Source organism: Fragaria vesca, linkage group LG7, assembly GCF_000184155.1.
Source record: "Fragaria vesca subsp. vesca linkage group LG7, FraVesHawaii_1.0, whole genome shotgun sequence".
NCBI classification, from domain to species: Eukaryota; Viridiplantae; Streptophyta; class Magnoliopsida; order Rosales; family Rosaceae; genus Fragaria; species Fragaria vesca.
This window is the reverse complement of record NC_020497.1, coordinates 17,015,438-17,027,710: the sequence shown is the minus strand read 5'-3', so window position 1 is coordinate 17,027,710 and position 12,273 is coordinate 17,015,438. Positions and strand designations below refer to the sequence as shown.

General features: G+C 36.6%; 3 protein-coding genes across 3 annotated transcripts; 1 reads left to right on the top strand and 2 right to left on the bottom strand.

The window, feature by feature from the left end:
- The first annotated feature begins 963 nt into the window (after positions 1-963).
- LOC101304434 (putative nuclease HARBI1-like) lies at positions 964-4,129 on the top strand. Its single transcript, XM_004308837.1, has 2 exons — positions 964-1,150; positions 3,093-4,129. The coding sequence occupies exons 1-2, from the start codon at positions 1,012-1,014 to the stop codon at positions 4,127-4,129; spliced, it is 1,176 nt and encodes a 391-aa protein (XP_004308885.1). The 5' UTR covers positions 964-1,011.
- A 693-nt stretch (positions 4,130-4,822) lies between these two features.
- Positions 4,823-6,271, bottom strand: LOC101301431 (actin-depolymerizing factor 2-like). The gene is made up of 2 exons (XM_004307509.1): positions 5,263-6,271; positions 4,823-5,162 (listed from the first exon to the last, which is right to left on the bottom strand). The coding sequence occupies exons 1-2, from the start codon at positions 5,508-5,510 to the stop codon at positions 5,012-5,014; spliced, it is 399 nt and encodes a 132-aa protein (XP_004307557.1). The 5' UTR covers positions 5,511-6,271; the 3' UTR covers positions 4,823-5,011.
- Positions 6,272-7,260: 989 nt separating this feature from the next.
- LOC101301142 lies at positions 7,261-10,109 on the bottom strand. Its single transcript, XM_004307508.1, has 10 exons — positions 10,005-10,109; positions 9,776-9,902; positions 9,595-9,652; positions 9,283-9,392; positions 8,996-9,102; positions 8,177-8,380; positions 7,962-8,045; positions 7,777-7,842; positions 7,615-7,671; positions 7,261-7,530 (listed from the first exon to the last, which is right to left on the bottom strand). The coding sequence occupies exons 2-10, from the start codon at positions 9,813-9,815 to the stop codon at positions 7,378-7,380; spliced, it is 879 nt and encodes a 292-aa protein (XP_004307556.1). The 5' UTR covers positions 9,816-9,902; positions 10,005-10,109; the 3' UTR covers positions 7,261-7,377.
- Between the last annotated feature and the right edge of the window lie 2,164 nt (positions 10,110-12,273).

Genomic DNA, 12,273 nt, shown 5'->3' with positions numbered 1-12,273 from the left:
TTGTCAATTTTCTTAAAACTTGAATTTCCAAGTTTCCTAACTCAAACTAGATCAAACGTAGTGGGATAACATATATGACTAATATGAGTATCATACTAATCCAAATTGTTCTAAAATCAAGTTCTCAATAAGCTAAAGGCAACATTCATAGACAAACTTCTAACAATAGATGTTTTCTAACACTCAATACAATTTATACTTACTTGATAAATCACAGATAATGATTTCTAACACTCAATACACTTTACACTAACTTGATAAATCACGGATAAAGTTTATTTATTTATCTCTCATCATGTGATTCATCATGCGACTTAACACGCGACTCGACACGTTAAGCTGATAACTATATAATGAGATAACTAATACTATATTCAACTATTACAGTCTCTAAAACAATTCAAGTTATTAAATGGCTAATCCGTAGCCGTTCATCGATAGTGAAATAAATCTTGCATTTCTGGACAATATAAAATCCAACAATATCCCAAAACAAGAGACTTTTTAACCCATTTTTGGGGTTGGTCAAAAGAAAAGGACAGTAAATAGAAGAAAGAGGGAGGGAGGGAGGCAGTAAGAAGTACCCCATGTCCAGAATCCATATATATATTCATCATCATATATATCGGGCTTTGCTACATTGCAACTCCTCTGGTTTTCTCCAAGACTTCTTCACGTATTTTTCTTCAACTTGGTTCTCACTGCATGCTTTGAAATCCAACCCAAATCACCACCTATCGCATATACACACATATATAGATGTATATATATGACAAATGTTTACAACAAAGTTACAAACTTGCATCCCTTTAATCCCTTTTAAGCCAGACCATCTTGTTCCACATATAAAACTCTGTGCATGTTCATCAGCATCTGTCTTTTCCTTTCTGCAGATTTGGGGTTTGTGATTAATGGGTTCTCAGTGAATTGTGTTGGGAATCTTTGCTTTCTAGGTGGGTCTTTGTAGCTGAGGCTTGACTTGGCGTAGTTTGCTTCCATTTGAGGTTTGGAATGGGGCCCATTAGAGGAGTGAAGAGGAGGAAGAACACTGAACCGAAGAGGCTTGACCAGAATGTGCTTGCTGCTGCTACCCTGAGCCCTCAGCCTGAGCCACTTGATTGGTGGGAAGAGTTTCAACAGATAATTACTGGTAAAGAAATACTTATCATCTGCTTTGTGTTTATATCTGTGTTTTACTTCCCTGTTATGGCTTAATTTGTGTTATTGGGTTGTGTTTTGAAACTTGGTTATATGCATTGGTTGTGGCTCAGAGAAGAGATGTCTATTTAGATGTTTATGTATGAGGGTGTGTTGTACTGTTGGATGAATGTTAAGACTTGGGTCTAATGCAGTTTTCAAGAATTGAAATTTGATGGCTGATGTTTGTTTTTAAGAGCTCATTGTGAAAAATGGATTGCTGGAATATGTTTTAACAAGCTTCATGTTGAGTAAGTTATCTAGCTTTTGTTTCCTGAACCATGTGATATTGCTTAGACATTGCCTAATGTAGATCATATGAGGCAGTGCTTTTGGTTTTTTCCGTTTTGTCAGGTGAAATGTAATAACACGGGCAAAATCTGTTTTTGAGTGTCAAATTGATTTTCATATGTATATACATGTTACTACTGAGCTTTGTTAACTTGCTACTGATTAATAATTCTGAAAAATGAATCTCTTTTTCTTCATTGGGTGATTTATAATATTGATCTTTCTTGTTACAGTGTTAATGAAAGAAACCAAATAAGCTGCTTCCAGTTATTAGTTAATTAACAGGTTCCTAACTCAAATGATGAAGGTGTTCTTGATATAAAATTGTGGTACACGTTCACTTCATAGTTTATGCATTCTTCTTCCCTTCTTTCTTGCATATTGTCTCGATAAATTGCTTGATCATAGCTGGTCTCTGGGTGCTTTTTGTGGTTTTTACAATGTGATTTTTAGTTCAACTTGATTAGATTAATGTTAAAATCAGGGACTAATAATTGGAAGAGTCAGGTCTACAGATAAATTCTGAGTTTTGAGAGACTATTTCATTACCATATATCTAGTATATTGATCATTTAAATTGTCCATCGTTACTTCAGAAATGTGAAGCAAAGTGAATAGACTGATTTGAAAAACACTTGTAGCATGATGACAGAGCAGGGAACAACTGCAGACAATGAACAATCAGGCACTAGTATTTTTCTTTATACTGTCAGTTTTTAAGTTTAGAACCTTCATTTGTTAGTTGAAGGATGATGTTGATTCTAATCACACTTGTCTGTTGCTTTTACGATCTCCTATCCTTGAAATTCTTCTTTCTGCCATTGCATGCCTGCTGTTGAACTAAGGACTGCAAGAGCCCTGCTGTTTAGCATCTCCTGTTTTATCTGAATGATTTCTAGCACTTATGGACTGTGTCTTGGTTTGCTTTTTTCCACTTATTAGGTTTAAGACATAGACAACTAAACACTTTCAGATGCTTTCAAGTCCCAAAATGGCAAGTCTAGGCCAGTAGTAACTTTCTTTCTACATAATGAAGAAGGCTAGATGGCTTTGTTCTCAATTATTTGTTTGCTTTAATTAATGTTAATTAACTTTTGTTCTGGCCTCTTGCCCTGGCTGTATAATTTTATTGGGGCTTTGCTCTTCTATCAATTACCGAAAGCAATTCTACGTGGAATGCGATTGGGCTGTGATCTCTTATCAGAAATAAAAGAAATAAACATACATCTAAGTCTCATCTTGCTATTAGCTCTGTATAATTGTGGAAATCTTTTGCAGAGGATGATGTAGTGAAAACGTAAACTTATTGCACTTCTCTGGCTTTTGAGTAGTGTAGCAATCAAATTTTTCAAAAATCTGGCTATGACAAATGACTTTGTTGGCTGATGAACTAAATGTTTGCACGTAGTATGGAACAGTTTTTGTTATATATGTTTTTACTTTAAGGACATCATAGATATTTGATCTTCTATGGCAAGTACTTGAACCAGTTTATTTTGGTTTTTACTACATCAGAAGCTAGTATGTTGGTTCTACTATGAATGTTGATTACCAGATATAAAAGGACCCTGAAACACAACTTGACAAATGTATTCATTTTCCAGGGCCTCTATCTGAATCAGAACACAAAATGAAATTTGAATCTCTCTTCAAAATTTCGAGAAGGACATTCAATCACATTTGTTCACTTGTAAAGGAGCGTATGGCGACTAGGAACTTCAGTACCAAAAATGGAAAGCGTTTGTCTCTACAAGACCAAGTTGCTGTTGCTCTTAGGAGGCTTAGCTCTGGTGAATCGCTAACGAACGTTGGTGACTCCTTTGGGATGAGCCAAACAACTGTTTCTCAGGTAACCTGGCGGTTTGTGGAAGCAATGGAAGAGAGAGGGCTCCACCATCTTTGTTGGCCTAAAGAGCAAGGTGAAATGGAAGAGATAAAGTCCAAGTTTGAAAGAATTCGTGGCCTTCCAAATTGCTGTGGTGCAATCGACATCACTCACATCACGATGACTGTGCCTGCAACTGACGACTCATCAGATGTCTGGCTCGATGATGAGAAAAACTGCAGCATGACATTGCAGGCAGTTGTAGACCCTGATATGAGATTCCGTAACATAGTTACTGGATGGCCAGGAAGTCTGAGTGATGACATTGTCCTCCAAAGCTCAGGTTTCTTCAAACTGTGTGAAGAAGGAACTTATTTAAATGGGAAGGAAATGGTGCTGTCTGAAGGAACAGAAGTAAGAGAGTACATAGTAGGAGATTCTGGTTTTCCACTTTTGGAATGGCTAATGACTCCTTACCAGGGAACAAAACTCTCAGATGATAAGGCAGAGTTTAACAAGAGACTTTCTGCAACCCAAATGGTGGCAAGGAGAGCATTTGTGAGGTTGAAAGAGAGGTGGAAACTAATTCAAGGAGCATTGTGGTTGCCTGATAAGAATAAGCTGCCGAGGATTATTCTCGCTTGCTGCATACTGCATAACATAATCATTGATATGGAGGATCAGGTGCAGGATGACATGCCTTTATCGCACCACCATGATTCGGGTTACCACCACCAGAGTTGTGAATCTGCTGATAAAACTGGCTCTCTTCTGAGAGAGAAACTTTCTTTATACTTTTCTGGACAACTACCATGAGGAGTCTTATTTCTTTTTCAGATGAATCATTGGATTATATGTTGGACTAATGAGTCCTTGCTAGTTGAGCTTTAGAAAATCATAATATCTCGGGGTGAAGAGTAATTCTGAACATAAATTTTGATTCCAAATAAGCTTCTATCTCTCTTACATTTGATTTAGGAATTCCTATCTCTCTTCTGTAATTGAATTTAGTGGCATGTATGGTCAGAACTGGCTTCTTAACAAAATCTAAGAGAGGATAATCTCACCACTTTAGAGTGAGAGTGGATCAACTTAACTTCTCTTCGGTCTTAACCATGGAAATGCAGATTCCTATGAAGGGCCATCACTTCCACAGCACCAAGTGATTACATTTCCTGGTCTCAGATAGGAAACGCACGAATAAGCATATTAATGCAATAAACAACTGCCGCACAAAAATCAGACTATTCTACCTGTAACGGTAGCCGGAACTAAGAACTCAATGACTTAAAATTTGATTCTATTGTTGCCTCGTCATGTTAAGTCCGAGACCAACTCAGTACAAATCAGAAATGCTTTTCTCTGAAATCGCTTCAGACAACCTGAAGGAGAAGAAACTGCGGAAGCAACCAACACATGGTCACGGGGATGGTTCCCGTTCGTCAGTCACACGCATGCAAATATAACGTTTGAGTTGGCAAAAGCCTAAGGCCTAAAAAGACTGTAAATGCTATTGGGAAATTGGACATCAGTTTGTATTTCACACCGAATGAGGTACCAATCATCCACAGATTACAAATCATGTCACCAACCAAATACAATAGTAAAGACAAATTCATGTCCATAGGCTATAAACATGTAACATAGAGACCAGATAGTATAGACGACCCTCCAAATTGCAATACCAATGCTTATCAATTAGTTAGCACGGCTTCTAATCACATCAAGCCCCATCTCGGTAGGATCAGTAGCTTGCAACTCAACCTGAATGCCATCCAACTCTCTCTTGAACCTGTCCTTCGAACTGGCGTAAATCATCTTGCTTCTCACCCTTGATATGTCAGGGGACCTTCATAGGTATATAATAAATGAATAACAATCAGACACAATGTGATGATACAATATGAGAAATGTATTATGACTCAGAAACTATAAACAGAAATTATTACCAAGCAATAAAAATAATTCGGCTCTTCTGGCAGTTCTCTTCTGTCACATAATCAAAGTCATACACAGCATATCGGCATTCATCAGCAGGGAGGCAGGCAGAGAAATCCTCATAACTCTCACTTGGTTCACCAACCTTTTCCACCACGACCTGCTTTTGCTTCTCCTCAATCTTGTAAACAATGAAGCGGTACGTTCGTTTTGCCTTCAAGTCTAAGAACTTCAACTTACAGTCATCATGCACAGCCATCCCAGATGCTGCGTTTGCCTGGAGAAGATCAGCAGAATAAGTTGCATCAATATCTCCCAAGCCTCAATATATCCACACACATAACACACTAACAGTCCATATCCATTCCCTGACTTCCACAACAATTCGAAAAATATACAATATAAAAAGCACCCGGTTTATTGTTACTATCCCACTGATACTCTAAATACAATACAAAACTTGATATTAAATAAAAATCACTATGTTGAGCAATACCTTTGACGATTAACAACAAGCCTAGTTTTTTATTCTTTAATACATTGCTAGTCTACCGGGGTATGTTTTAAAATTTTCTTCAAACAAAAGGGCTGTCCCTGACACATATTACATGATTCCAACTGTATTTCCGACTGTCTGAAACAATCACATTTAGCCAAAAGTGCCACCTTACTGAGACTCAAGAGAAACCGACGAATATATCCGACACATCAGGGTAGCAAATCTGAAAATAGCCAAAGGGAAAAGTTTTGATTTCTCTAATTCTTAGCCACAGCAATATAGTACTAATAACAGAATCTATTCTAGGTAAACAAAAAAGACAGCCACCATCACAATCTCAACCTGTATAGACTGATGCTAAGCACATAACAGACTGAAATTGCACAAACTGTTTACGACTGCGAAACCTATAATGCATACAGACCACGCAAAATGTGTGATCAAAACACACAAATACGATTCCAACAACAAAGTACAGAGCTTTATATCAACTACAGACACTCATCATCAAATCAATCTAAGATCAAGTACTCAAAAGCATCAAATTCAATAATCGAAATCAGAAATTGAATCAAGAACACGAAATCTCAACTAATTTGACCGGTTCTATAATCGGAGTGATCGTAGAAAAAAAAAATTGAAAAAAATAACAGTAGCATGAAACCCTAGGGAGAGCAGAGAAGAGAGGAAGGACTCACCATGTTTGAAGAGGAAACTGTTGCAGAAAAATTAGGGTTTTCAGAAAGAGGGAGAGAGGATTAGAGGCAAACGGTGGGAGGAAGAAGAGTGGTGACTTGTAAAAAAAGGGAGTGGGTTTGCGTTGGCTGTTAAAATCACCGTCACGGCAGCGGAGAATAAATGCTTGTCCAACCAACGAGTACCACGTGTGCGGTGGCGGGTGAGGAAGGCATGTGATTTACGTAAAGGGGGGCAGAATTATTGTAATTTCAAACGGAGTGAAACGACGTCGTTCCCACGGTGGACAATTTTTTTTTGCTCAATAATGGCTGAAACTAAAACTTCGATTAATATTCTGTTTTTTTTTTTTTTCTATCTCGTTGCGACCTTTTTATTTTTCTTAAAACAGAAACCGAACTTCCATTTTGAATTCATCAATTTTATATAAATTCTTGTTGTTATTTGATCCATCGAAAAAAAAATTATATCAATATTAACGATCTATAAAAAAATACTAGTTTTCAATTTGCGAGTATTGAGCTAGTTTATTTTGTACTACATTTATAATTGGCTCCACCAAATTCAGAGCTGAATATTCTGAAACTCTAGGGGTTTCAATAGCGAGGAGGCGGCGGCAAACTCAAGTCCTTCACCTGCCTCTTAGCATTTCCTGCGTCACTCTTTTTAGGACGCAAAATTGAAACATAGATAGGTTGTGTGAATAACACCACCCTTAAGATTTTGATTTGTTCATCATTTGGAAACACTGAAAGAATTATGCTAAAAACTAATTTTTATTATGTTGAACAGTTGAAGTAAGAGAGTGGGTACGGACACAAGGACCTCTCCCTTTTGATTTTGAATTTGATCCTCTAAGTTGCGTCAAACATTATCCTTCAAATGGAATGGATTAAAAAACACTTGAAAATAACCTATAGGAATAGCTAGTCTAGAAATGGTTAGCTATGACAAAATTTCTTGATGTAGAAAGATGATCCTCATCAAAACGCTCTTCCATAGTCACCTTCTGAGTCATCGAAATGGGAACCAAACAAAGGCCTTTGCTTCTGAGGTCAAGCACTTGGCTACTACTCCCAGATTCCTGTTCACAATTCTCAAAATTGTAAGAAATTAATTGGAACACAAAGTATCAATCTCATGTCCACAAACTTAAGTGATTGCTTACTTGTGAATGAAGTCCTACTGCATTGATGTATGAACTACTAAAGATCCGATGCAGATTCTGCTAAAGGAAATCGAGAAAAGGAAAACCGAAGAAGCATTAATACAAAGCCATGATCTTGATTCTACAAGTTTATATCAATGGTTTGCTACTGTCTAACCATACCTGAATTTGTTGTTGAAGGAGCACGATGTAAACCGAAGCCTCTTGAAGAACTGAGGCAGTGTCAGTCTGCAACAAGTTCAAAATTAACCATAATCTTATTAGGCTTTTCAGAAAATACAAACTTTCATTCCTATATCTACCGGGAATTAAGATATGAACTTTTTAGTGTTCTGCAGACTGCTGACCTTGCCATAGGGGGAAACCAATTTTTGAAGAGCAGTGATTTTGTCACTAAGCTTTTGGCTTCTCCTCACAGGAACTTGCAACTTCTGCCAAAAAAACACCACAAGCTTTATACCAATACATGCATATGAATGACAAACTCTGTTTCTTATCAAAAATTATTAATAATCACAAACTCTGTGGTTAAATTTTAATATTTGGTTATTCATTAACATACCCTATTGTCTTGTGTTTCCATAGATATTTCTTGGAATTGATTATGCCATTGTTGTTGAGAATTTGTCACCTTGCTTCTCTTGTTTTTGTTCCATTCATTTGAAGTTGTTCTCTCACCAATTGAACCACCGAGGTCATTTTTGGGAAAGATGTCATTGACCTCAATTATTTGACGCTTCCTACCATTTTGTATGACCTGAAGATCCTGCAAGGAGAGAATTTAACCGGAACAAAGTTAGGATATATATGAAGCAAGAATTGGCTAATTGGTTACCCAGAACAAAGATCTTAAATAGTTGTGCCAAAAATGTTGATCTCACAAAATAGCAAGGTTGATAAGAAGGCATGTGCCCGATTAGCTGATCACATCACATGTTTTAAATTAGACGCATCACATGTTTAAAAGAGAAGTTGCTCTTAACGAGTAAGGACATTCAACTTAATTACTATAACATAAGACTTACATACATCAACAACAAGCAACTACTAATGGGTATTGAATCTCATTGAACAAAGAATAATTTAGTACTCACAAAATATAATAGAAACGTACTGATTAGTTTTTTTTCTGATAAAACAACCATTTCTCATCATGCATACTTTGACTTCAACCTCTTAAAGATTGTAAAGATTATGGAAGATATGAGTTCAATCATTTTACAAGCGCGTAAAGACACGTTAAATTCACACACATCAACGGTTGACAGTCGTTCACGCGTATCGCTCAATTTAAAGTGACCATAAATTTGGTGGAACAAAATGCTACTTGTTTAATTATATCTTAGCTAATTTCCAACAGAAAGAAATCAGATCAACATACTTCTTCAAAATGGGTAGCTGAATCAATACTTTTGTCAAACAATAGTGGCTGCTGAAAAATGCCATGATCATATCTGAATTCTCCAGTGGAATAACCTGCTGTTACTGCTGTATATCAAACAAGGTAACCCAAGAACTTATCAACTACATATAAGATCGAGTTCACTATATTACAAATGGTAGGTGAGAAAAATAAGAAGAAACACTTGGTAAAAAGTTAGGCAAACATTTAAAAACGTTGTTGCTGTGAAGATAAGCAGATCAAATGGAAAGACAAATGTACCAAACCTGTTTGATAGGTAAAGAGTGCTGACTGATCAAGAGGAACATCAGAAAAGTCTCCAGAAATTCTGTTATGGTTGTCACTTTCATTTGCTTTGGACCCCATGCAAAAGCCACTGCATTAATGCCATATCCCCGTTAACATTTTTTTCTTGAATTGAAAACATCGATCATTGTAAGGAGAGGGTCAGATTCATTTGGGGCCCCAAATAATTGTTACGTACTGAAACTCTAATTCATTTCAGAAGTCCAGTGCTTAAGACCATCACGAATTCAGTTCCCAGAAGAAACAACGATGTAAGAGAGAAGAGTACTTACATCTTTCTGTTCATGTTCATCTGAGAATCCCAATTTGTCATCTGAAAATCAGTGTGTCCTGAAAAGCAATCAAGAAATGATGCAACCATCAATCGCTTATTGAAATTAACCCTGTCACTGCTCGGAAATATTAGTAAGAACAGTCTACTACTAATCAAGCTAGCTACATAATGATGATTACCGAAGTTGTAAAGATGGGAAGGAAGAAGAGCGTTTCTCATGGAATCCAGAATCAAATTTCCAGAAAAGAACACAGACGCAAGCCTCTTCTCAATGTCCTCTGTGTTAGTAGTTTAGTACTCGATCTCCTGCACCCAGAAAACCGAAAGATCGAAAACAAAGTTGTCGAAATGTGATCATTTTTTTGGAGTTGCATGGATATAGATAACGAAACCTCATTATTTCCTCACCTCAAATCTCCGAACTGATTGATACCTCTTTCTCTGCCAATGAAGAACCAATGAAACAAAGAAACCCAGAACTATGAGATAAAAAGTTTAATACCCACTGATGGAGGTTTAAATTTGTAGTGTGGACGTGACAAATCGAGGGCTGGATTTTGAGTGTTCGAAAAGTTGTTTCCTTTGAAGGAAAAAGGTTACTGCTACAAGGGATCTTATACAGAATTAGCAATGCATGAAAGGAATATGAAACGTCCAGATGACTCAGAATTCCTAATTATAATGGTAGGGGACGGCCTATCCCTCTCTCTTTCGAGCAAGTTATCTGTTTGCTTTATTTCACTATCGCTTAATTTGACTTGCATTGATTTATTAAGATAAATTGGTAGGAAAGTGACTGATTAATTTTGTGTTTGATTTTAGAAATGAGGCTGTGCATAGTCAAAGCTTAGCTTAATCGTAAGACTATAGGATCTTGATGCAAATTTATATTGGACGAATAATGATATACTTAAATGTACGTTGACTCAGTTTCTTTGCAACGTACTAGCTTGCTAGCTTGTTCTTCCGGCCATTTCATGAGCATCACCCACAGTTGAGACTTGAGATCAATATATTTGGATTGTTTTCATTGTTATTACGTACGTTTGTTTCTAATATTTTCTCAATGATTTCTCTACTTGGCAACAATAGGCCAGGCCTCGACGAATAAGTTTTCCAATTGCATCAATGAAGTGGTTTTTATATTGAATTTTTTTATTTTTTCCAAAATTACATGATATATATCCGAGAATCGAGATAGTTTCCACACATATAGGTACATTGAAAAAATTATATATTGTGGTTTTCATCATTTCATCAGGTTTGTCTGTTATACCGAACGGTATAATATACCTATCACTAAATTAAAGGAGACCCTATTCAACAGGAGGGGTCCAACAAGGGGAGAGGTTAGTTTCAAATTTGTTCCTGAAATTTCAGCAGACATGCTATACCATCAGACATCAGGAATAGCAGAATTTTCCCATTTCATCTAGCAAACTTTGAATACATATACAAAACCGTGATTCTAATACGTACAGTAGTGATTCAGAATGGAAAAGATGGAGGAAGTAAGCAACCGAATAATAAGAGTTGGAAGTAAAAGAGAATGAGGTACGTACGTACTCTTGGATATGTTGATGCCTCACGACTAGTCCCATCCCTGAGACGCATTTCGTCAAACCAAAGTCTGATTGATTTGTTGTAACATTGGATCACGGTATATAGTGCCACTAATGAAGATGAGTGAGAGATACAAGAAATGGTGAAAAGTGGAAAACTAGTCCAATAATTTTGGTCATTACGAGCTGGAAGTTTTGACATTTTCGATAGCTAGTTACCAATGTTCATATTCTCGTGAGGAAAGAAGTATATGAATCGATCAATAGGTGTGTGAATGTTTCTTCTCAATGAATTTCAAGGCCAGTGAAAGAAGATCATCTGCATGATGTAGCTAGTTACTACATATTCTATGCTTATCTGCTTGTAGCTAGCTCTTAATAAGTTGCAATTCGTTTTATTTGAATTCTTACTACACGAAGGAGCTAGGAATCTAAGAGCAAGAGAGCTAACTATTATCCTGGTCTCCTAGCCTATCATGGCTTTCCACTGGAACACGCTCTAGAAACCACAATTTGACAATAGCTGCAGGGAAATCAATATTTTCTATGGGAAATAACTTTGGTCACGATTACTCTTCTCATAAGCTTCTACTTGTACCTTTCTTTGGTTCCATCAATTGGTAATTAGCAAAAGGAGGTCAGGATGCTAGTTCGGTTGATGAAGTTATTGCTTTAGGTGATGTGTTCTTTTTGCACCTTCAATAGTATTAACACAAAAGCTAAATAGAGCATATACCTCATAATATGAAAGCTATATATGGATATATACTTGATATATGAACCTTAATTATGACTTAGAATATGAAAATCAGAAATGTGACTTACCTAGGTTTCTTATTTACATGACTGATTTGATCATGTACCATAATGTACTATATATATATATATACAAGAATTCTCAGGTGCGGACGTCCGCACCTGAGTTTTGATGCGGATTTTCATTTTTGCACCACTTTTCGATCAAATTTTCTCATCTCTACCGTCTAGTATCTAGATAATATTGTGTAGATCATCTCTGCAAAATTTCAGCTAATTTGGTAATCGTTAAGGCCCTCAAACTCGAAAAACAAATGGACGGACTGAATTCTGTCCGGTTGTGTTCATACCAAGAAAAA

What these genes read in the sequence shown, in the direction of transcription:
- LOC101304434 (XM_004308837.1), top strand. Translation starts at nt 1,012, where the DNA reads ATGGGGCCCATTAGAGGAGTGAAGAGGAGGAAGAACACTGAACCGAAG. An exon ending in GTTTCAACAGATAATTACTG is followed by an intron (nt 1,151 to 3,092) that starts GTAAAGAAATAC and finishes TTCATTTTCCAG; the next exon opens with GGCCTCTATCTGAATCAGAA.
- LOC101301431 (XM_004307509.1), bottom strand. Translation starts at nt 5,510, where the DNA reads ATGGCTGTGCATGATGACTGTAAGTTGAAGTTCTTAGACTTGAAGGCA. An exon ending in CGAATTATTTTTATTGCTTG is followed by an intron (nt 5,163 to 5,262) that starts GTAATAATTTCT and finishes ATACCTATGAAG; the next exon opens with GTCCCCTGACATATCAAGGG.
- LOC101301142 (XM_004307508.1), bottom strand. Translation starts at nt 9,815, where the DNA reads ATGAGAAACGCTCTTCTTCCTTCCCATCTTTACAACTTCG. An exon ending in TCCTTCAACAACAAATTCAG is followed by an intron (nt 7,672 to 7,776) that starts GTATGGTTAGAC and finishes TTCCTTTAGCAG; the next exon opens with AATCTGCATCGGATCTTTAG. An exon ending in CAGTAGGACTTCATTCACAA is followed by an intron (nt 7,531 to 7,614) that starts GTAAGCAATCAC and finishes AATTGTGAACAG; the next exon opens with GAATCTGGGAGTAGTAGCCA.